Genomic DNA, 25,111 nt, shown 5'->3' with positions numbered 1-25,111 from the left:
ATGACAACTTAATTTACGTAAGAGCCTTTGGTGAGGGACCTTGTCAAAGGCTTTCTGGAAATCTAAGTGGATCCCCCTTGTCCACATGTTTGTTGACCTCTTCAAAGAACTCTAATGGATTAGTAAGACATGATTTCCCTTTACAGAAACCATGTTGACTTCTGCCCAACAATTTATGTTCTTCCATGTGTCTGACAATTTTATTCTTTATTACTATTCCCCTTATATAGAGAAATCTCCATGTGGCACAAAACTGGCACAGCTGGAACTATATCACCTGTTCCTCCCCATCCCTTGGCATAGGCGGTATTCCAAGGGTGTAAGAGTATGGTCAGAACACCTTGCACTCCAATCATCTTGGGCTAGTAGAATGACCCATAGTAAGCTGTTACCAACTCATGTAATTTAAAGCAGCCCTGAGGCAATGCTGAAAAATTGTATCAAGCAGATGGTCACGGCTCTATATAGGGAAAGAGAAGGCAGATATGTGTCATAATGCCCAATGCACCACTCCCTGGGCCCTGTGCAGAAAACAGCTTGGCCAGACAAGGATCTGGCCCATGTTTTTTTCACCTTAATGAATGAACAGAAAACCCTCAGCTGTAGGGCAAAACTGATCAACTATTTTAATCTTGCAAATAAAAGTAAAAAATCATGAGTCTGATTCTCTGCTGCCTTGCATCTTATATAGTTATGTATTACTTGGTAAAGTGAATGTAAAAGGCACATAAACCAGAATTCTCCACTCCTGTACCCTACGTCAGTCTACTTTTCACAGGTGTAAAAGACTATACAGATACAAGGCAGTGGAGCATCAGGTTATATAGGTATAGGTACATTAACTATAGCAAGAACATTAAGAGCAGGGTGTATTGGTGTTCCCTAATATGTACTTGTGTATGCATTCATGGTTTGGTTTAATTATCTAGAACAATATCTGGTCTAATAAAATGACTTGTTAACAAATCAATTATTTATCTAAAGCATAAAGAGACGTGTGGGTAGCATCCTATTCCATTACACATCTGGCTAGTTGCAGGTTAATAAATCAGAGCTTTTCTTATTCTTGTCTCCTAATATCCTGGCTTCATTCCCAAATGTAATACCTAATTGTTGTTTGGGAGCTGATAAATTTACTCAGGAACTGTATCTTACCACACCTCTGGCCATTCAGGGGTGCTTTACACACACATCTTGAAAAGATACTTCCAATTTTTACATGTCTATAGATTGCATGCACATCGATGCTACTATATAAATAGTAAAAACAATGTACATTTCCTATGGAGTCTCCCTACAATGGCATATTTGTTATACGCTTCTGAGCTGATACACAAAATTCATTAAAACAATTAAGTCTGTCAGTCACAATTCAACATTTTCTTACTTATGAAAGATGACAATAATATTTTATTTGTGAAAACCTGCTGCCCCTCAGTGGTTTCTGGAAGAAACAGCAGAACATTATCTATCAGCAAAGTAGTAACAATGCTCAACTCAGAGGCCTGGGCCAGCAGTCTTTTTTCCATAGATAAATCAATTCTCAAATTATTTATTATGTCAAAGAACAAGCTCATAAGCATAGAGAACCAACAATGTTATTCAATTAATTTGGTTATGTACTGTGCGCAGCACATAGATCCCATAACTGGTGTCTGTCATCCCCTATTTTTGAGTGATGTTGAACTGAAGACCAGATTGTAGCTTTAAGTTATATCCTGTCTTGGAAATGGTGTGGGTGGGAGTGCACAAAGGAAATACTGGACCTGATTTTTAGCAATGAGCAGCACTGATAACTACAGCTGATGTCATTGAGAGCTGCAGGTATTCAGCACCTCTAAAAATCAGGCCATCTGACTCAGAATTCTTCCTAGAGCTTCTAGGATTCCATTCATGCCTGTGGACTGGCGTGGAAGGAGGCAAGGTCATTAACTCACTTTACCCCACCCTTTTTTAGACAGCCAGTACCCATGAGACAATAGCAGGGAACAAAGCCGGTGCTCCACACCTGCATGGCACCCAGCCTCTGCACAGGGGGGTGAGAGATGAAGGAACACTTCTTACACTCTCCCCTCCACCTTGTACAGTTACATAAGAATGGGCACAAGCAAGCCCTTAGAATGAATTCTCCTGTAAAGCACCATGCACAATTTTGGTGATGTATAAATACATAAAATACTACTACAACTACTAATAAATAATAATTATACACTATAATGCCACAAAAAGGAAAGAACGTAATTCACATGAAGAAGCTTATGTCATAGATTCACACATTCCAAGGCCAGGAGGGGCCCCTGTTGATCATCTAGTCTGGCCTCCTGTATAGCATAGGCCATAGAAATCCCCCAAAATAATTCCTAGAATAGATCTTTTAGAAAAACATCCAATATTGATTAAAACAGTGTCAGTGATGGAGAATTCACCATGACCGTTGTTAAATTGTTACAATAGTTATTACTCTCACCATTAAAAATCTGTGCCTTATTTCCAGTCTGAATTTGTCTAGCTATAACTTCCAGCCACTGGATCAAGTTATACCTTTCTCTGCTAGATTGACAACCCTTTAACCTTTTCTTTGTTAAGCTAAATAGACTGAGCTCCTGAGTCTTTTGCTATAAGGCATGTTTTCTAATCCTTTAATCATTTTTGCGGCTCTTCTCTGAACTCTCTACAAGTTATCAACATCTTTCTTGAATTGTGGGCACCAGAACAATGCAATATTCCATGAGCGGTTTCACTAGTTCCAAATATAGACGTAAAATAACCTCTACTCCTCATTCTCATTTAAGCATCCCAGGATCACATTAGCTCTTTTGGCCGCAATGGGAACTCATGTTCAACTGATTATCCACCACAACTCCCAGATCTTTTCCAGAGTCACTGCTTCTCAAAATGGATTCTCCCATCCCATAAGTATAGTCTACAGTTTTTGTTCAGTAGGGTCCATTACAGCAAGAACCTGGGGAGAGAGCCTCCTATCTTTCTTAGGTACTTACCTACCCCTATTACCACAGTACTGACTACCCCACAATCTTTTAATGTATTTATCCTCAAAACAGCCCTATAAGGTAAGCAAGTATTATTATTCCCATTTTACAGATAGGAAACTGTGGCACAGAGAAGCTAAGTGACTTGCCTAAGGTCATACAAGCTCTGTGGCAGAGGATACCCTTGAACCCAGATGTGCCAAGTCCAACTCTTGAACTTTAGCCATTAGCCCATCCTTCATTTCCTATGTAGTGACAAGAAGGATTTTTGGAAGGAGGCCTTCTGAAAGCACTTCACTCTAGTGGCATTAAGAATATTTAAGTGAAGCTGTTGTCAGCTCACTCCCCTTATTCAGCACTACAAGGATCCTGCATGAGACACTGGCAGATGCTCATAAAACCCTTTTGCCATAGGATCCCTTTCCTCTCAGCATCCAATTATCTCCCTCTTGTTTCGTGACCGCCTTTTTCTGCTTAAGAGACCGTGAGCCTCATTTTCACTTCAACTGAAGATGAGTGTAATTGATGTGAATTATGCAGAGCTTTTTATTGTATTTTCCATTTCAGTTGAATCAAAGCCCTGGAGCTGAACACCCCTCCAAAGTTGGGGAAAGTTTTGATACAGATGTCAATGTGAAGTCTCCAACTCAGACCCACTGTTAGACAAAGAATTCTTTGTCTGTTAGATAATTTTAATTACTTCTGCTCATATAAACATCTCTATCAATATAGTCTAAATTTTGAGTGTGTGGAAGAGGAACATCAGAGGAATCAGTTCTTAGGCAAGTCACTTGTAATACATAAATAGCTCTGCTGAGAACATAACAAAGGCTCATTGTGCTATTTCACAGCAGAGCCAAAAATGTTCTCGAAGCAAAGTTTGTTTACAATATAATTGCATATATTTCATACATAAAACAGATGGTCCTATTGTATCCAAATATGTATTCCTTTAGAGTCGGTGAAGAACACAGAGTTACCTTTATTTATTTATAATAATAATAATAGCAAATGTATGTTAAGATTGTTTATATTTGATTGGATCCCTCTCCACCTCCACTTGATATGTCACTGCTTGCCTAAAGCCTCAATCCGGCAAGAGGCTTTGTGCAGACACAGAGGTCTGCCTGTGCAGAGCTCTTTGAAGGATTGGGAATTTAGATTATAAGATCCTTGGGGCAAGGGCTGTGTCTTGGTATGTTTTGCTCTGCAGACCTGTGGAAGACACTGACAAGCAGGAAACAGAACAGTCTTTAGCTGTCAAACAAAGGGTCCTGAGTGGGAACCCAGAGAAGAGGTTGGGCCTGAGTTCTCCTACCTCTCTCTAAGCAACAGGGGAAGTACAGGCCTCAGGATTAAAAGATACCAAGAATGATGAGTCCCAGATGGTGGCTAAGGGCCTGGCACAAAGACCATTAGACTCTGGTCCTTTCTGTTTTGGACTTTTCTGTTAACCCCAGAAAGGGGACTGGACTGAGAGGTGACCTGGCTGGAGGATTAGTCTATGGAAGATGCAGACCACTGTGGAAACAGGCAGATGGACAAGTGAGCGCTAGACTGGAACAATCCCTACAGTGTAGTGTCCTGATATCAGTGTGTGCTGCAATGATAAGCATTCACTATAACATCTGGTGATCCATGACTTCTGGAGTGTATCCATAGGCGTCGACTCCGTGGGTACTCCAGCCCCGTAGCACCAACGGGGAAAAATTGGTGGATGCAAAGAGCTCCCCACCCCAGCTCACCTCTGCTCCGTCTCTCCCTCCTCCCCTAAGCGTGCTGCGGCTCTGCTTCTCTCCCCTCCTTCCCAGCGCTTCCAGCCGCGAAACAGCTGATTTGCTGCGGCAAGCGCTGGGAGGGAGGGGGGAGGTGGGGAAATGCGGAGAGCTTGGGGAAGAGGTGGGGCTGGGGCAGGGCTTTGGGGAAGGGGTCCAATAGGGGCAGGGAGGGGGCGGAGTTGGGGCAGGAGGGGTGAGGCAGGAGTGGAGTTGGGGTAGGGCCAAGCATCCACCAGCTCCTGGAAAAGTTGGCGCCTATGAGTGTACCAAGAACTGCTGGCAGCTGGCACAATCTAGAGCAGCCTAAATCTGCTCTTTCTTGAACAAGGGACAGGTCTAATGCCTGGAAACCCCAGAATCAGGGAAGCCAAAAATGTGACTTTCCCCTTCTCCTACCCTGGGACTTATGTTAAGCACATCTCAGCTGATCTGGAAAATCTTAATCATGGTGCCACTACTAGGGTCTAGTCCACACACAAATTTCTGAATGGAAAATAAACCTCATTTCCACTTGTTTTTGTCCCCCTAAGAAACAAAGAACTAAACTGTGGCTTTGACACAAGCCTTGTGAATGGGATAGCGCATAGCTGTGCCATCTCAGGAGGAGACCCAATTTGACTCAGAGCCACAGCTTGTCTTCTGGTCTCCCTTCACTGCTTTGGGGGAGAAGTAAGCGGTGTCAGCCTTCTCGGGAACAACATACCCCCCAAACACACCAGTAAGTGCAGCAACACTGTCAGCTAGCCAGCGCATGAGAGCAAGGGGGCATCTAATCCCCCCTTAGTCCCCTATGCAAGCATGCAGAACAGACTCCTGTATAGCCTTAATCAGGTAGAAATAATGCCTGGAAGAGTCAACACTGACATAATGAACTTGTGACATGGTATGTGAAGCCATTCCCTTTTTGCTTTGGGGTACTCTACATCTTCTCTCTATTCCAACAAACAGTCCTAATATGGAATACTATTTTCCAGTTCCTCTCACACACAGACCCCTGGATGAAGCAAGATAACAGAACATGTACTGAAGAGGGAACTGGTGCATCTCAGCTTGTTCTATAAATATAATTGAGTACAAAAATCACTTAAACTTGTTACCACATAAACCTACAATATTTTAATTGTAATTCACTCTTCTTCACCTAAAGAAACCTGAAATGGCTTTTTAATTATTTTGCATGAAGTTAAAATCTGAATTATACAAATTAAAACATCCACCAAACACAGTCCCTAATCAAGACGGATCATTTCATTAGATTTAAAGTCCAACTGAACCATATCCATGGACAGAAGTTTTTGGAGGGGACATGTGACTGTACTTGTAAAAATCAAATAAAGCTTTATAGCAAAGAGAAGTGGGATTTGTCCCATCAATCAATATTAAATTTTACATTTGCTACTAAAGCCTCTCAGAAATACAAACAATTAAGTTAAACTTAGTTGTTTACCCAATTGATCAAGCAGTTTTAAAGTAGCTGGTAAATTAATTGTAGTGATTAACCTGAAGAGAATACATCTCCATTTGAGAAACCCACATGGAAGAAAGGGGAGCAGGTAAGTCCAGCAACAAAGAGAGCAGATGAGCCTCCAGGGCACTTCACTAAAGGGAACCTCAGATATATATTTAAAATGTTTGTCACAACTAAAAGTTGGCATATTTGGTCCGCTGTGGATGAGAACCTAAAAGATGGCCTTTGTTAATTGAACATTATGCCAGAAAGCAAAAGTAAACTTGATCAGAGGATTTCCTTAGAGTCCTCCTGCTTCTGCAGTCTCTTTGTGGTGGGCTAAGGTCTTATCTCAATTAGATTTGCCAAAATAGGACCACTCACAGCAGGTTGTGACAGAGTCTGTGCATTTCAATACTGACAACTAGAAACTTCTGCATGTCTCCACAGACTAAAGCTTTCCTCCTTTATACCAAGAAAAAGACATCATAGGCATTTACAGCCAATGCCAAGATCATGTACTAAATCAACACTGAAAGCCAGGGGCAGCTCTAGCTTTTTTGCCACCCCAAGCACGGCAGTCAGGCAGTCTTCGGCAGCTTGCCCGTGGGAGGTCCCTGGTCCCACGGATTTGGTGGCTTGCCTGCGGGAGGTCCGCTGGTCTCACAGCTTCAGCGTACTCGTCGCCAAATTGCTGCCGAATCCACGGGACTGATGGACCTCCCGTAGGCAAGCTGCCGAAGGCTGCCTGACTGCCGCCCTCACAGGGACCAGCAGGGTGCCCCCTGCGACTTGCCGCCCCAGGCACATGCTTGGAGCGCTGGTGCCTGGAGCTGCCACTGCTGAAAGCAGCATTTAGTCTAGTCTTTTCTGCCAAAAGAGGCAGTCTGGCTATGGAATTCATCACTGTTATACAGATAGCTGCCTATCTTCTGAGCAAAGTCAGTATCTCAGCAGATTGTCTGAGAAGTAATTACAACGTTTAGCACAAATGGCACTTCAAGGACCTTATAGTTTAACTCCATTTCTGCAAATATAGAATAGCTCAGGTAGACCTGTTTGCAACAAGAGTGAAAACCAAATGTCAACAATTTTCTCTGAAGGAGGGGGAAAAAAAAGTGATAGTTTTCTGACTGATGCCTTCTTTTTGAACTGGGTGCAAGAAATTTCTGTTTTTGTTTGTCCCCATTATGTCTGTCCCAGAGAAATCTCTGAACAAAAAATTGTCCAAATGGCCCAAATTTGTAGGTAGACCTGGTATGACCTTGCACATTCCATTAATTTACAGTATTAACAGCTGTCAGGATTTCAGAGCAAACTGTTCCTTTGACCCCAATTCAGATCCTCCATGGGCACGCTTTTCAGGTGACAGACCCACCAGCTACATGTCTCTAAAAGTGGAATTTCATCCCATCTTTAGATTGGGTCTCCAGATTTCAGCACCCCTGTTTACCAACTCTCTCTCTTTGGCAGTGCCTACTGGGTTTGGCCCCTACTACAGACTTCCTTCTGAGAGCTGTGAACAGTCAGTAAACATAGGGACTCCACAAACAGATTCTTCAAAACACAGCATTACTGACTGATTTATCCATGTGAACATAACCACCAGAGAGGAAAAGGGTTAAAAACAACAAAAAGACCTATCTGCATATTATCTATCTTAAGCTTACCCTTTCTCTTAAGACTTAGGTAGGCCTGACTGACTCCTGGTACTCCGACATCTGGGAGAGCAGGGTCACTGCCTCCTTCTGATTCTCTCAGATTGAGGAATGAAGCTTTTAACCCCTCCCCTTCATTTCATTTTTCCTCACTTGGAATCCAACCACCACAGTGGGTTATCAAACAGGCGGTTGATCAGAGTATGGTAGGGATAAACCTTCAAAGGAGTTGACATCTATATCATGGCCTGCTTTATTTACAGCCATTGTCTGCCTTCCTGAAGATGAGTAAAACCGCTAGGGCTGAGTTAACTCTGTGCATCCATGTAGCAGACAGCATGATAGTAATCGGACAGAAGTACACATCATATTTAAAAACAAACAAACTAAAAAAGCAACAACAGGTATTTCCCACCTTCTTCACAGAGCAGAATGTAAAGAGTTGCACAGAGGAAGCAATTTGCAGTGTACAACAACTTATTGGTCTTCCAAAACCTAGAACAATGCTGCATATTCTGGAGCACCATCTATTGACACATTTTTCTATTAACTATATATGTACATAGAACTATATTTCACTTGTAGAGCATTCTGTTAACGCACAATGACCTTTACAGCATACTTATTGCTATTACTGATATCTGTAAGGCTGCTATCTGACACTCTTCGTACATTTACTTAGGGCTTGGCTACACTGGAGAGTTGCAGCACTGGTGGTGGCTTTACAGCGCTGCAACTCACTCATTGTCCACACTTGCAAGGCACATCTAGCGCTGTATCTCCCTGGCTACAGCACTGGCTGTACTCCACCTCTGCCTGGGGAATAAAGACTGCAGCGCTGCTCTGCCAGTGTGCCGACCAAAAGCGCTGTTATTGGCCTCCAGAGATATCCCAGAATGCCTGTTCAGCCACTCTGCTCATCAGTTCGAACTCTACTGTCCTGGCCTCAGGTGACCTGCCCTTTAAATGCCCCGGGAATTTTAAAAATCCCCTTCCTGTTTGTTCAGCCAGGTGTGGAGTGCAATCAGTGAATCTTTCCAGGTGACCGTGCCTCCACGTGCCAAATGAGCCCCAGCATGGAGCAATGGCAAGTTGCTGGACCTCATCAGTGTTTGAGGGGAGGAAGCTGTGCAGTTGCGCTCCAGCCGTAGGAATTACGATACCTATGGGCAGATATCAAGGGCCATGCTGGAAAGGGGCCATGATCAGGACATGCTGCAGTGCAGGGTTAAAGTGAAGGAGCTGCGGAGTGCCTATTGCAAAGCTTGCGAGGGAAACCGCCACTTTGGCGCTGCTCCCACGACCTGCCGTTTTTACAAAGAGCTAGATGCGATACTTGGGGGTGACCCCACTGCCAATCCAAGGACCACAATGGACACTTCAGAGCGGGGAGGAGGAGGAGGGGGGAGGAGGAAACCGAGAGTGAGGGTACTGGGGTGGGGGAAGACACCCCGGAGTCCCAGGAGGCATGCAGCCAGGAGGAAGGCAGCCAGTCGCAGCAGCCGATACTTGGTGAAGGACAAGCAGAGGAGCGGGTTCCCGGTAAGCAGCTTTTATTTTCAGGATGGAAATGTTTCGGGAGAGGAGGGAGGGTTAGGGCTGCATGCGTGCATGCCTAGATGTGGAATAGCCCATTGATGTGGTCCATCACGTCACGGTAATCGACCTCGGTAATCTCTTCAAAAGTTTCAGCCAGAGCGTGGGCAATGTGCTTGCGCAAGATTATTGGGAGAGCCACTGTGGTCCTTCTCCCAGTCAGGCTAACGCATCCACGCCACTGTGCTGCGCGGGGTGGGGGGACCATTGCCGCACACAGGCATGCTGTATAGGGGCCAGGGCGGAATCCGCATTGCTGTAGAAGACCCTCCTGCTCTTCCCAGGTGACCCACAGCAGCAAGATATCTTCCAAGATCAACTCTTGTGGAAAATGTTGGGGGAGTGTTCAGTGTAGGTGCCTCCTGCAGCTGTTTGCTTTCCCCAATGCACAGAAACCCTAGCACAGCCCTGAAGCAATCAGTCCCCCTTACTCACCATTTCGGGGCTCCTGTGGGTTATGTGCACTCTCTTTGGTATGGTATGGGGAAATTATGCTATTGTGAAGACTGTAAACTCCTTCACTATGTGGGAATAACTGTCTGAGATATAAACAATGCTAACTCTGTTAAGTGTTGCCTTTTTTGCCTTTCCACAAGCAACCTTGAGTTCTTGGCTGCCCGTGTTATCAACAGCTCAAAGACTCCAACACCTGCGGAAGAAGCTGCGAAAAAGCAAAGACGACCTGCTGCAAGCAGTTATGGATCACTCTGCCAGAGAGAATCAAAAAGTGCACAACTGGAGGGAAAGGGAAAGGGAAAGGGAAAGCAGGATCTGCCAGAGAATTGCAGTGGCCAGAAAGAAAAACACAAAGCAGTTGATAAGCATCCTGGCACGCCAAGTGGACTCTATCCAGGCGCTAGTAGCGATGCAGGCAGAGCACTACCGTGTCGGCCCCCACCATCCCAAAGCTCTTTCCCTTGTGCCCCAATGTCAGCTCAAAACCCCCTTCCCCACAACCAGCTGCCTCCAACACCTGTATGTTCACCAACCAGCCCTGAGAACTATGACCCTTACCCTCTGCACTCAACCCCCATCACCATGCAGTATAGGCATCCTGAAGTGCAGCAGTCATTGCATAGCACTCCAGACAGGACATATTCAAACCTGTGACTCTACAGTTCCCCACCACACCCCCCTGCCCTTTTAGGTTCCCAAAATGTTGTGTGTCTGTCAAGAAAGTTATTTTCTTTCAATAAATGAATTCTTGGCTTTGAAAACAGTCTTTATGATTGCAGAAAGTCAAAGATACCTTAGCCCAGGAAAGAAACAGGCACCGCAAATCAGCTTAGGAAAAATAGATTCCTACTAACATTGTAACCACTGCACTTCACTCCCCTGCAAGGCACCAAACATTACTGTTGGTTTTTCAGCCTCAAATTCCTCCCTCAAGGCATCCCTGATCCTTGAAGCCCTGTGCTGGGCCTCTCTAGTAGCCCTGCTCTCTGGCTGTGCAAATTCAGCCTCCAGGCGTTGAACCTCAGAGGTCCATGCCTGACTGAATGTTTCACCCTTCCCTTCACAAATATTATGGAGGGTACAGCACGCGGATATAACCGCAGGGATGCTGCTTTCCCCCAAGTCTAGCTTCCCATACAGAGATCGCCAGCGCCCTTTTAAATGGCCAAAAGCACACTCCACAGTCATTCGGCACCGGCTCAGCCTGTAGTTGAACCGGTCCTTGCTCCTGTCAAGCTTCCCTGTATACGGTTTCATGAGCCAAGGCATTAACGGGTAAGCGGGGTCTCCAAGGATCACAATGGGCATTTCGACATCCCCTACTGTGATCTTCCGGTCTGGGAAAAAAGTCCCTGCCTGCAGCTTCCTGAACAGGCCAGTGTTCTGAAAGATGCGTGCATCATGCACCTTTCCAGGCCAGCCTGTGTTAATGTCAATGAAATGCCCACGGTGATCCACAAGCGCCTGGAGAACCATAGAGAAATACCCCTTCCGATTAATGTACTCGGATGCTAGGTGGGGTGGTGCCAGAATAGGAATATGCGTCCCATCTATCGCCCCTCCACAGTTAGGGAAACCCATTTGTGCAAAGCCATCCACAATGTCCTGCACGTTCCCCAGAGTCATGGTTCTTCTTAGCAGGATGCGATTAATGGCCCTGCAAACTTGCATCAAACGATTCCAACGGTCGACTTTCCCACTCCAAACTGGTTCCCGACCGATCGGTAGCTGTCTGGAGTTGCCAGCTTCCAGACTGCAATAGCCACCCGCTTCTCCACTGGCAGGGCAGCTCTCATCTCGTGTCCTTTGCGCCGCAGGAGGGGGGCGAGCTCAGCACACAGTCCCATGAAAGTGGCTTTTCTCATCCGAAAGTTTCTGCAGCCACTGCTCGTCATCCCAGACTTCCATGACGATGTGATCCCACCACTCAAGTGCTTGTTTCCGAGCCCAAAAGCGGCGTTCCACGGTGCTGAGCATTTCCGTGAAAGCCACAAGCAATGTCAGTGTCATACGCGTCAGGCGACTCGCAATCATCTTCGGACTCCTCATCACTTTGGAGCTTAAGGAATAGCTCAACTGCCAAACGTGATGTGCTGGCGACACTCGTCAGCAAGTCCTCAGCAGTTGGGCTCCATTTCCCACAGAAATCGCGCTGCACAGAAACCGTTGGGAGAGTCACAATGGCGCCAAACGTGGACGGAAAAACAGGGACTGCTGGGATGTGCAAGCGATGCATCATGGGGCGTTGGGACAGGAAGCAGAATGACCCACCCCCTTCGCCCCCTTCCCATAACCCACGGTGCCAAAATGGGATGAGGTGCTCTGTGGGATAGCTACCCATAATGCACCACTCCCAACAGCGCTGCAAATGCTGCAAATGTGGCCACACTGCAGCGCTGGTAGCTGTCAGTGTGGCCACACTCCAGCTCTTTCCCTACACAGCTGTACGAAGACAGCTATAACTCCAGCACTGCACACCTGCAAGTGTAGCGAAGCCCTTAGTTATTGCTGTGACTCAGCTTCTGAGTTTAATACTTAATTCAGAAAACTAGTACTACAGTCTTTTATTTAACCAGCTGTTCAGATCCATCTCCTGTGAGTGCTGTTACTGCTAGTTAATCTTCCAAAAGTGGAGATTTTGCTGACAATATTCAAAGGAGGAAAAGAAGAAACTGTGGTTTTTCCAGTGGTTGTCAGTATAGATTCATACTTCCTACCCTGTCTCCACTATTTAAGAGTCGAAGATACAGATTCTTATTAGGTGGAAGGAACTGAAGAGGCTCAAGCCTGCAGCTCCTTATATTACCACATATCCAAATATTCAGTAGAGGGTGAGAGCATGTGCATGGTTCTAAGTCACTATTTTATATGGGGTTCCAGTTTCATGTAGAGAGTCCATGCACACTTAAGAGTGAGGTTCTATGTAAATTAACAATATATTTGAATAATCGCTGGTAATTAACCTCTTTATCTTTCAATATATGCAATCCTTCACCTCCCCCATCTTATTCCTCTTCCCAACTGGAAGCCATATTTTCAGGGGACCCAGAACCGATGTTGGCAAGCATCAGCAGATATCTACATAAAGGGAAGTCTTCATGTTATAACTGTCTTCTCTCAGTAGGAAATGCATCCTCATTATGACGGTGAGAATGATTATTGGAGATGGCAAGTCATGTTGGCAGCAGGTACCGCCATTCAGGAGACCACTGGCATTATGAGTCCATACCCTTGTGGGATACAGCCACTTCAGACAGATAAATAGTTTTATATCCACTCCCCCTTCTCTGAAAATGATTTTTATCAGGAAGAGGAGATGGTTTGTAGCATCCAAGTACACATTTCATACACTTCTGCGCATGTATTCTATCCAATTACTATCATCTGTCTGCTACATGGATGCAAAGAGTTAACTCAGTCCTGATAGTTTTACTCACCTTCAGAAAGGCAGACATCTCAAAGGTACTAGGTCTTGAGAACTATGGCAAGTCTGAAGCTTTCAAAAGTAGCTGATATGTTTTTCAAGTGCAAAAAGTGAGAACAACATTTGTGCATGCTTAGATGCTTAGTTACATGCTTTGTAACTGGACAAATCTAATTTTACTGAACAGTCCCACAGAAATTCACTTTTGGTTTGACAACAGTAGTGAGAAATTTACACCCCAAATTATTTTGATTCCTCAAAATTGTTTTGTAAAGAAAATGTCTCTTCAGCCATATATGGCATGTCTATCAATGCTGTAACACCAAGATTTTAATAGCACACACGAACGCATTCAAGAAAGAGGAAACAATACAGTTAGCCACAACCATAAGTCTACACAATCAGTCAAGAACATTTATTACTAGAAAGGGAAAACCACAAACCACAAAGAAAATTCAAATATAAACAACAAAATAGCCATGTGAATTTTTAAAAGTTGAAATTCTAGCTCCTATACTGGCTAATAAAAATCTGCACACAGTCTGGTCTGCATGGCCTCTCTCATCCCATGCACCCCTGGAGAAACAGCCTGTTAGAACTGCAGTTGTAGTAATGGGTGAGTGAAAGAATGGATCTGTGAACCATCAAATGCAGCAAGCACCATGATTCTTGACTCAACCAATCTATAAGTGAGACCAGCAGTCAGGAGAACACTGCTCATATGAATGGATGTAGCAGAGGGTGTCTCCTGGAGACCTGCATCACCTTCAGCATGAGGCTGTATCAGTTGTCTCTCCAATTACAATTTCGGTTTCAGTTATACTTCTTAGTATATATATTCTTATTGTATTAAACTCAAATTATACACTAATCTTCTTCCACTCCTGTGTTGTGTCTAAATTTAACAGATTTCATTTTCATATTTTTTCCAGCTTTCCAAAGAGAAATTCTTTAATCTTGAATGCTGCCAATATCAACTTCTTGCTTTAAATCCATGCCATCTTTTATTAACCAAAAGTCTCTGCTTCCAGAAGACAGTTGTGGGCATGATAAAATAGGTACTTAATGAGTCCTGGAATGCATTGATACAGCCCCAGTTGAAAGATGTGCCATAAGTGGACACATCAAAGTATAAAAAATATTGCTATCTACATGCACTAAACCATCACAAGGACAACCAACCACTTCATGCAATCAGGTGCCCTGTCTCACTTAGTGTAGATGCACCTTTAGAAAAGTTGCTACAGTCTACAAAAGATATTTACAAACAGTAGATTTAAGTTTACATTTTACCTTACTTGCATTGCAATTTGAACCACACTAGCAACACAACCTGTTCAAAACTGTTGTAACACATAGATCTGCCAGAACTTAACAATTCTTCAAGACAGAGGAAGTTTTAAAAACAATACCTTCACTGCTACAGTGCTTCAGTACTGTAGTTAGACTAGCCCTCTAACTACAGTAGCGTAACTAGTAAATACCGTATGTGACAATGTGGACATAAATGACGTTACAACAGCACGGGAGACTGGAACTCTTTGAAAATGATTAAAATTCTCCCAATATACTAGGCTTCCCAGACAGTGATGGGACTTGGGTTTCCTCAGAAAGACTTAGCACTAGAACTAGCTTATGCAAAGGGTTTAAACATTTGGATTCCATTCAAGAGGATGTAATTATGGTTAAGCCTTAAGCACTTTTCTTTCTGTAGGAGTCACAAATTAGGTGATAGGAATGTTTAAGCAAACATTTTAAAGAATGTTTCTGCTGTTCAGGGCATTAGTAGACAAAAGATGAGTTATCCAGGTGTGGGTGAGATCACTGTAGAATGGTTCACATTACTAATTTCAGGGAGGACCCTGAGGTTTGTGATAGGCAATTGTTATTCCTCTCTGAGAGCACTCACATGTGGGGTTCCACAAGGTTTCATCCTGCCACCTCTCCTGTTGAACATTTACTGTATACAAGGCTGCTAGTGGAGATTGTGAAGTGTTTTGAACTGTACTCAGCTTTGTGTCTTCTTCTCATTGAACCCAGATTCTACAGTTTACTTGATTTCCCAGTGCCTGGCTGAATTAGGATCCTGTCTGAAAACTAGCTGGCATGGCTCAATCTGGATAAGTTGTAGGTGATACTGGGGGCAGGAAAAAACATATTGAGGAATCTATGGAAGTTATCTCGCCATTACACATTATGAGGTAGTAAATCTACCTTTTAACAGGCTTGCCAGCCCAGATCAAGGCTCATAGATTCCCAGGTGACAGCAGTGGCTCAAAGTGCCTTTTTTCATCTTTAGCTGGCCCTGGGATGATTATTAATTATTTGTATTATCACAGCACCTAGGTGCCCCAGCATGGACCAGGACCTCACTGTGCTATGTGCTTACTAACGCAGAACGGACAGTCCCTGCTGCAAAAAGTTTACAATCTAAGTATAAAACAAGAGACGAAATATGGAAACAGACAGACCAATGGGGGTATACAAGACAAAAATAAGACTGTATTGGTCAGCATGACAAGCTGTGGTATCAGGACACCAGCAGATCTGTTGTCAAGGAGTGAAACCATTCCTGTTCTAAAGATACCGTTTTGACTGAATTCCTACTGTCGGGTCAATCTTGAGTTTCCTTGTTAAGGTAATACATCCCTCTCTGAGCAAGTCCTCAGCACTATGTCCATCAGGGTTCACAAAGACCTCAGATACTGATTCCACAGTTTTATTGTCTCAAAAGTAGTAATACTAGTAGAAAGACTGGATATATTTACTGATATGTATTACACATTGACTTTCTTCATTTGTGCATGATTAAAGACAAAATCAGACTGATATTTACACTCACATCCTGAAGAGTTTCTTTCTGAATACCTGACAGAAACAGTATATAGCTTTCCTCTCTGGACACAAAAGTGAAAACTGTTTTCAATTGGAAGCTATGTTTGATTGATATTTGTTGAATTGTGTTGGCATTTAAACTACATGATAGATAGAAGTTACCTTTCATTGGAGTATCTCCCTTTTTCAAACCAGTTTTTCTTTGAGCTGATGTTCTTTCCTCCTAACTTTTTATGTCTGGTATAGTCATGTTTTCCACACTACTCTGCATGTGTCTAGTCCAATGCTTGATTGCAAAGGAATGCATTTCCTTCTGCATACCTCCTTTGGAGTACTGTCACAGGGTGATGCCTCACCGGCACGGCACCTCCTGCTGATCATCCTGGGAGTTAGCTCTTCCAGCCCAGAGCACCCCCTGCAGGCCAGTTTCTCACCTGCCGCTGGCCCCCATGTCCCTTCTGGACCCTGGTGCCCCTCTCCATCAGGGTTCTGCCCCAGCAATAACCCACAATCTGGGTCTCCCCACCCTCTATCCCCACCTTGCCTCAGTGGCTACTGCTAACCTCTGCTCACTGGGGCAGACTGGAGTCTGTAAACCACTCATCTTTGGCAAGGGGATTAGGAGCTGTTACCTTCACTTAGCTCTGGCCCTTTTTAGCCTTTTAGCAAGGTCTACAGCTCTCAAACTCCCTCTGCCCTTCCCCAACACTGCTCCACTTCAGGTACTCTTCTCAGCTCCCAGGCAGCGAAGTCCTTCTCTCTCATAAGCTAGAGAGAGTCTCTTCTACTCTCTGGCCTTAGCCCTCTTATAGGGCCAGCTGTGGTCTGACTGGGGAATGGCCCCACCTGTGGCTGTTTCCCCCAATCAGCCTAGCTTTTCCCCTGCCCCAGCCCTCTCCCAGGGCTGTTCTAAGTCCTTCAGGGCATGAGTGGGGTGACCATTCTGCTACAAGTACAAAACATATATCATCCTCAGCCTGAGGACCATATAATATGGTCCTGTCTCTGGCTGTTTGCTGTTGAGTCAACATTTCCCTCACTTTTCCCTTCAGCTCCAAGTTTTGGCATTCAAGAAGTCACCATAATTTTCCAGGGTACATGAGATGGTTTTGTACAGTGTCTTTGGTCCTCCGTGTTCGGAGAATGTTTGGGTTTGCAGAGGCTATCCTCAAACTTTGTTGTTTCCAAAAACAGGACTTTTTAAGAGACTCCTAGGACTCCTGCCATTAGAAAAGGGATCATTTAATTACTTGTGGTCCTTCTCTGATAATATTGTTTCAGGACGGATTCTTACTCAGGTACCACCTCCTCTCAGATCTGAAAAGGTGTGGGGGGGGCAACATTTTTCAATTACTGTTTTTTCTCTAATGGTCTTGCCCTATCATATAAATATTTTAGGGGCCCTATTATTGTTGGTACATTTAAATTTGAGAAGAACTGTTTCCCACTCATCCAGGAAGTGAAAGGAGACATTCTAAAGGGCACCATGACACTGGCAGTAGGCCTCAGACTGAGGGTGAATTCTCAGTGCCAAAAATCTTTGAAAGTTAGATATTTCACCCAGTCTCATACTAAGAAACTGAGACTCAAAGGCAGGAATCCATTCAAATTATATCAAAAGAGAAGCAGAATTACAGGTGACTAGTTATCTCTTTCATGATGCGGTCCTTACAGTACAATTGTCCAGTTTAGATATAGTATGTTCTGTATTTGGAATTACTTGAAGCGTCAACCAATGCAGAATAAAGCTGCCCGCCTTTAAGTAGGGCAGGCAAACATGAGCATGTAATTGCTGTGCCTTGGTGCTCTCAGTTTACATCAAGATATCATCTATAAAACCACCCAAGACGGCTATTTCAGCGACTGCTTCTGTCCCCAAGTCCCATCACAGAGGCTGCTATCTGCCAGAGGTGCTTTTGCTATCTATCTACGGACATGAACTCCTAAAGCAAGGACGAGGATGAGCATTCTTGCTGGAGGTCCCTTGATTCTGGAAATTACTCTTTTGAGGTATTCCAGCACCTCAGTTTGATGGTTTTACTTTGTTATGCAGGATGCATTTATTCAATTTCTAGTCAGGAGGAAGGGAGGGAGTACCAGCAACAGACCTGGCCTTTATTTGTGTCAGTCACTGGTAACAGAGGTTTGTTTTTAACTTGTGCAACAGTTGCCCAGGTATCACAATGAGTAACTCAACATAAGGAAATAAGATAACCTACATAAAACAACAAACTCTTTCCCATTTCTCCTGGAAAGACTGTATTTGAGGCAGGTGAAGAGTACAAAAAAATCCCAAGCCAACCACACCCCTCATTAGTGAATGTGGCTTTATTATTACAGCATAGGATTTACATGTCCTTCAATGACAAGTAAGTCCTTTCTTGGGCTGGGTAACTGAAATAGAAAAATACGTTTTAGGTGTATCCTTTTTGAAAAAACAAGGGAAGCAATTTTGGAAACAAAAGTTTGTGTGAGAAGAGAGGACAGTGGAGGAGAAAGTGAAACAGCAGGATGGGTTAGTGATTAGTTGCTGTCTGTTTGACTCCTACACGGAGTAGCAGCTAATGAGGGGAGAATCCCTTGACGTAGTTTTGGGATTACAGATCTGTTGGAAGGAAAAAGAAGGATGATATGCCAAGAAACGGAAGAGAAACTAAATCATGGAACCCAGAGAGACAATGGGTTTTCAAAGACAAAAGGAAGCGTGAAAGCCGAGCTGCCCCGGAACTGACAGAGATGGAGGAACTGACCCCTCCTCCCTTACCCTGTTATCCCAGAGGTGGCAGCGCCCCATGGCACTTCCCCCTGGACATTTCATCCGCCAGAGCCAGCAGCTGTGGGGTCAGGCGGAGGACTGACTTCGAATTACCCGTCGCTGCGGGGAAGGCGAGACTCAATTAAATCCCGCCCCCCCCCCCCCCCTGTCCGACAGAGACGATGAGGAGTGGTAACGTGACACTCAGGCCTCACCGGGCGGCACAGGATCCTTCTCTCCCACTTGTTGCTTTTATTTGTATCCCCTCCTAACTCGCCTGCGCCGCTCCCCGGAACAAGCCCGAACCCGCAGCGTCCCTCCCATGGCGTTGGCCGCCGCGATTCTGACGCCGCAGCGTGCGCTCCTCGCGTCGGCTTCCCTCAGCCTGACGCAGCTACGGACCGGTTGACAGCGTGAGGAACAGGGGAAGGGCAGAAGCATCCCGGCGGGGCTCTGTCTGGCGGCCTGTGGGAGGAGCGTCAGCGCGCCCGCCGCCCCCTGCGGTTTCACAGAGAAAGGGCGGAGACCAGCAAGCGGCTTGGGGGCGGACAGGACCCTAAGGCGGGTTGAGATGCGCAGCGGGCCCGCGTCCCGCTTGTAAAACAGAGCCTCTTCCTGCCACGTGATCGTGCGAAGTACCGTACGGGGAGCTGTATGTCCCGCGGGGCACCCGCCGCCCGGCAGCTCGCTCGCTCGGTGCAGGACGATACCGCGGCGGGAGGCGGCGCGGCGCAGCTCGCGTCGGGCGCGCTGGGCGACGAGCGGCAGCGGGAGGCCGACCTCGCGAGCGGCCGTTCCCCGCCGGCGCATCCTTCTCCCCCAAGATGGCTGAAGGCGGGCAGTGAGCCGGCGGCGGATGCGGATGCCTAGCGCGGGCGCGTAGCGGAGCACCATGTCCGCCTTCGCGCTGGAGGAGACATTGGAGGCGGACTGGGTGGCGGTGAGGCCCCACGCCTTTCTCGAGCGAGAGAAGCACAAGTTCGCGTTCATCGTGGCCTGGAACGAGATCGAGGGCAAGTTCGCCATCACCTGCCACAACCGGACGGCTCAGCGGCAGCGCAGCGGCTCGCGGGAGTTGCGCCGGGGCAGCCCTGGGGGGCCGGAGGACAGGGCCCCTGCCCAGGTTGACGCCCCCGCGGCCCGCCGGACCCTGGCCTGTGGGGCGGACTCCAGTCCGGCCAGGAGCTCTTCGCATCCCCGCGTGGACTCGCTGCTCCGGAGCACCGAGAAGGGCGCCGCGGCCGGGGCAGAAGCGATGCTGAAGAGCCCGCTGCGGACGAAGGCCAGTCCGGTCCGGAGGCCTCCACGCAGCACGGAGGCGTCGTCGTCGAGCCCAGCTGGTGCGGCCGAGGAGATCGAGGTGCTGGAGCTGGTGAAGGATGAGCCCGCGGCCCCGTTGCTCTTGTTGCCGGGACCGGTGCAGCAAGGTGCAGAGCCTGCCGCAAACGCGGACTCCTCCGGGGAAGAGTGCAGCTGGGCCGGCCTCTTCTCCTTCCAGGACTTGCGGGCCGTGCATCAGCAGCTGTGCTCGGTGAACTCGGAGCTAGAGCCCTGCCTGCCCGTCTTCCCCGAGGAGCCCTTAGGCATGTGGACGGTGTTGTTCGGGGCCCCGCAGCTGTCCGAGCAGGATATGGACGCGCTGTGTTACCAGTTACAGGTTTACCTTGGCCATAGTTTGGACACTTGCGGGTGGAAGATCCTTTCCCAGGTGCTTTTCACCGAGACCGACGACCCCGAAGAGTACTACGAGAGCCTGAGTGAACTCCGGCAGAAGGGCTACGAAGAGGTGCTGCAGCGGGCTCGCAAACGCATCCAGGAGGTGAGGCCCCAACACAGCTAGGACCCCTCTACATAGCTTCCACTTATTTCCACTCTCTGCCACTCTCTGTAACTCTGCTACCCGCCTCCTCCCACCCGTACAATTGTACAAGTTAAATAGAAAACTAGTGTAGAAAAGGAAAACTCTACTTTAAGTGTATGTAGCTAAAAGGTAAAACTTCGGAGATGGAAAAACTGGGCTAGACCTTGCTGGATCCATAGCCATATTTGAATTGTTTCAAGTGCACATGGTGTCAGGGGCCAGACTTCTTTGATGTCTTAAGAAGCAGCAGAGAATCCTGTGGCATCTTATAGACTAACAGACGTTTTGGATCATGAGCTTTCGTGGGTGAATACCCACTTCATCAGATTCACCCATGAAAGCTCATGATCCAAAACGTCTGTTAGTCTATAAGGTGCGGCAGGATTCTCTGCTGCTTTTACAGATTCAGACTAACACGGCTACCCCTCTGATATGTGATGTCTTAGGAGCAGCTAGATTCTAAACAGTAAAATTTAGAGGTTTGCGGATAAAAATTTTCTGGATCTGGCGCGACATAAGTGCCAGGTATATGTTTTCTGCATTGTTCTTGCACCAGCAAGTGTTTGAGTCTAGATTTTTCTATTTGAGTGAGATTAGCAACCTGTGTTGTCTAATCTGACAGTCCAGTTTGGGAGCTTGAGGTAGAAAAATTGTAGGCTCGGTAAGACTCTGGGTACAGATGTGTCTTTGCAGTGCTAGTGAGCAGTCTGTGGATGTTTGCAGTAGAATTGGAGTTGCATTTCTCTTTAGCTAGAAGAATTCTGGGATTTGGGATTTTAAAAAAAGACCTGGCTCAAGAAGAATCTACTTGTGTTACTGTTGTGCCAGTTTGCAAAAAGGTCTACTTTTTTTTTTTTTAGGTCCACTGGGACCTGCTGTTTTTGTTTTGTTTAGAGAGTAGAATTTGGGGGACTGGAGTTAAAAATTAGCAGGATCCAGGCACAAGATTTTATTTCTGCAGCGCTACTGGGATGAGATGTTCAGGATCCAGATTTTTTTCCAATGTTGTTACACAATTTTTTATTTAGGTTGTACAGTGTTGGCCAAAAAACTGCCAAGCTCCAGATGCCAGATCTGGGTTTTAGCTAAGCTCGAGTGCTGGGATGCAATGGGGTCTGAACTTTTTTAGTGCTATAGAAGCAGCCATACTTCATTCATGTCATAGAATTTGGCTGGTGAGGGCCAAAATAGGATAGATCCTACAGGATCCAATTGCTAGATCTGGGTTTTTGTAGCACTGATGCTCAGATTTGTGGAGGTCTGAATTTATTTATTTGGAAGTAGCTAGATTTGGTCTCTCTTCTGACTGTACAGTTTAGCTTCTTGGGTCCATAAATAATCAGGATTCAGGGTAGATCCAGTTTTCACCCAGTGAATAGACTCATGGAGATCCACGTGTTAATTTGGAAGATCATGCCATGATGTTGAGTCATGACTCGCACCACAATGCAGCATTTTCTTGCATCGACACCTCATTACAATGCCATGTCAGAATTGATAATTGTCATTTTTGTGGCATTCTTACCAAAGGGGCCGAATTCATCCTTGGTGTTAACTTAATTGATCGTATGTCACTGATGAATTTGGCCCAATATTCCTCTTCTCATTTTACTTACTTTCTTGTCCACAAGAGAGGAATAAGAAGTAGCCTAGAGACTCTTGGCCATTTGCCTAGCACTCTTTTTGTGTGGCGCTGTGTAGTACAAAAGAGGTGCCTAAGAGAGCCATGTGTAAGGCCTTGAACCTCATTTGGTGATAGAGCATTGGTTCAGTATTATTGCCATACAGTTATGGGTCCTGGCAAGTCTCCACCAGAATCATAGGCAGAAAAAAAAAATTAGGCATCCAAATAAGCCGTCTTCAGTCAGATTTGGATGCTATCAATGTCTTGCGTTCTTGATGAATGTGTATAATTTGGTGCAGACAAAATGTCATGGCAGCATGTCTGTATTTGACCACAGTACAATCTTTCCTCCCCATAGTAACTGAATTAATTGTATACCTAATGTCTGTACAGTTGTATCTCTGTCAGTGCCTATTGTGTAAATCGATCCATCTTTAATTAAAAAGTGCTTCATGTTTAAGAAAGGAGACCAACTGGTTGACCTGTTCTTTCACTTTTGGCTCTCAGGTTTCTGCTTCCCTACCCATTGAAGCAGCTTGCTTGGTAATAGCTTCATTTTAAACAAATAGTTTGTATCATTTGGCTTTGTAATTTTTAAGAAAAAAGAGGAACAGATGATGGGGTATCCAATATTTGTTAGGTAATAGGTAATTCTGAAGATAGAAGTTTTCTATGCCTTGGAGACAGGCTTGGCTCTTCCCCTGAAATGTAAAGCTGCAGGTTCACATTTCATATAGTCCCTTTCAACTTGCCTTTTCCATCTGTACTTGAAATCTACTTATCACTGGATAGGAATATTAGATTCCTGCAGTTTTGCATGGCTATATATTTTAGAGCTTTGAGGGGCAATGCTGAGTGTTCTCAGCATTGGGCATGGTGTGTGTTATGAAACCTGGTAAATGTAGATGGTTTTGGTTAGTGTACAAAAGATTTCAAACAGTACTTAACATCTTAAAACATATTTTTAAGGCTTACATTTTTTCAGGTAACTTTTTATAAGATAAATTCAATTGTGCACTTTAAGATGCTATAATATTACTTCTAAAATACTTGTAATATCCCTAGGTGTTCAATCTGTTAATTTGAAGGGAGTATGGGGCAAAACAATCTGAGCAAAAACCACCCCCTTTGTCTTTATTGTTGTAGTGTCCCACTCTTTGCCATCTGTTGCTTTTCATAAGTGCTACAAGATCTAATTGATCTTTTCAGCAGTTAATAACTGGTGCCGTTAGTCCTAGGCATCTTTCTTTGTTTGAACTGTAAAGTTTTAATAAACCATAAGCATTTCTCTCCACTTGCAGTGACTATTGTGCAACAAAGATTCAAAATAAGGAAGACAAAAATAGTTGTACAGGAAGGATATAATCAGCATTGTAAGGATTTGATTTTTATCAGTTAATGTCAGTAAATGCCAATTTCACACAAACTGCTGAAAAAATAATTTCCCCAGATAATACTTGAAATGTACAGCAAGGCAAAATAAGAAACATGCTGCTTGAGAACTTTAGAGTTCTAAGGATATTTCCTTTGTATATTTTGATGTAATTATTTGTTTTCAATTATGAAACTTTTACTTTTGGAATCTCAGCTTTTACTTCTTGAATCTCATCATGTCATTAAATAATAGTCTGACTTCCTCCCCCAGTGTCCCACAACTGTGAACATTTAAATAAAAATCAGAAAAAAGCCTTAAAATCGAACAATGATATTATTCATGGAGATTATATAAAATCAAATTCTGCCAAGTCTGTTTAAAGGTATTTTAATAATTTGTCTTTCTTTTCTTAGAAATGCATTTGACTATAGAAGTAAGAATGTTTTTGCAGGTCTAAGCTCATCTACACTAGGTGGGTTTGCTGTATAGCTGTACCGACAAACTTCTAGAGTAGACTAAGCCTTGCTTTACTCCCTCCTGCTTAGCCAGCTGTGAAGTGGAGGATTTGGGGAGATGCCTATACTACATGCCTATTGCATCTTCTCTTTTATGGGGTCCTTCAGTGTATAGTTTCTTTGCCTTTCTCTGCTGCTGCTCCTATCTTCTTAACTGCAGCAGCGTGAAACTGACACTCTTGACAGTTGCACTGCTGCCAGCAAGGCTCTGAATTGTAGTTGTGAAACTGGTTAAACTTGTTAATTTTATCCTGCTACTGCTTGGTAAAGTTACCATCAGCAGTTGAAGAGGCATTGCAGGAGTCTACTAGCAGATGCAGGAAGATCACTCTGCTTCATTTGTTTACAGTCTGTTTATATTTGGGTTATTTTCATGATCTTAAGGTCTAGAAACAATTTTTATGAAAGCTTAAAGTCAGAAGTTCTCTTATCTGCTGTGGCTAGTTTACCACTGTTTTGAGGCTAATGGATTTTATTTTAATCCCTTCCTCAGTTTAGTACACATGCAGAGCACTTTACTAAGCAACTGGATTGTTTTAGAGATCTTAATTTTTCAACTCTTGGTTTAATTTTGCTTTTGATTCAAAGTGGGAGACCTTAAAAAAATCTTCTGTCAGAAGTCTTATGTAGTATTGATATAAATAACTAAGGTTGCTATCACTGGAAACCCCCCCCCCATTTGCATACATCTTGTATTTGATAATAGTGCATGTGGTCAGTCATACTATTTGTAGAGTCAGTGAATTTCTTTTAGATGTGGTTGGCCTTTTATGTGGCCATAGAGGAGAGAAACAAAC

The 25,111-nt window shown here is 44.8% G+C and overlaps 1 protein-coding gene and 1 long non-coding RNA gene across 2 annotated transcripts in view; one reads left to right on the top strand and one right to left on the bottom strand.

Annotated features, from left to right (window-relative positions):
• Positions 1 to 2,297: 2,297 nt before the first annotated feature.
• Positions 2,298 to 19,067, bottom strand: LOC142046976 (uncharacterized). The gene is made up of 3 exons (XR_012656091.1): positions 18,949 to 19,067; positions 18,404 to 18,578; positions 2,298 to 2,371 (listed from the first exon to the last, which is right to left on the bottom strand). It is a non-coding gene; the product is annotated as an uncharacterized LOC142046976 (long non-coding RNA).
• Positions 19,068 to 19,502: 435 nt separating this feature from the next.
• Positions 19,503 to 25,111, top strand: part of JMY (junction mediating and regulatory protein, p53 cofactor) — a 146,002-nt gene continuing 140,393 nt past the window's right edge. The window contains exon 1 of the mRNA XM_032778561.2: positions 19,503 to 20,758. Coding sequence (XP_032634452.1) covers positions 19,832 to 20,758 — 927 coding nt within the window. The 5' untranslated portion in view covers positions 19,503 to 19,831. The remainder of the gene's footprint in view (positions 20,759 to 25,111) is intronic.

Source organism: Chelonoidis abingdonii, chromosome 6, assembly GCF_003597395.2.
Source record: "Chelonoidis abingdonii isolate Lonesome George chromosome 6, CheloAbing_2.0, whole genome shotgun sequence".
Lineage (NCBI taxonomy): Eukaryota > Metazoa > Chordata > Testudines > Testudinidae > Chelonoidis > Chelonoidis abingdonii.
The sequence above is the reverse complement of the archived record's forward strand: the minus strand, read 5'-3'. Positions and strand labels throughout refer to the sequence as shown.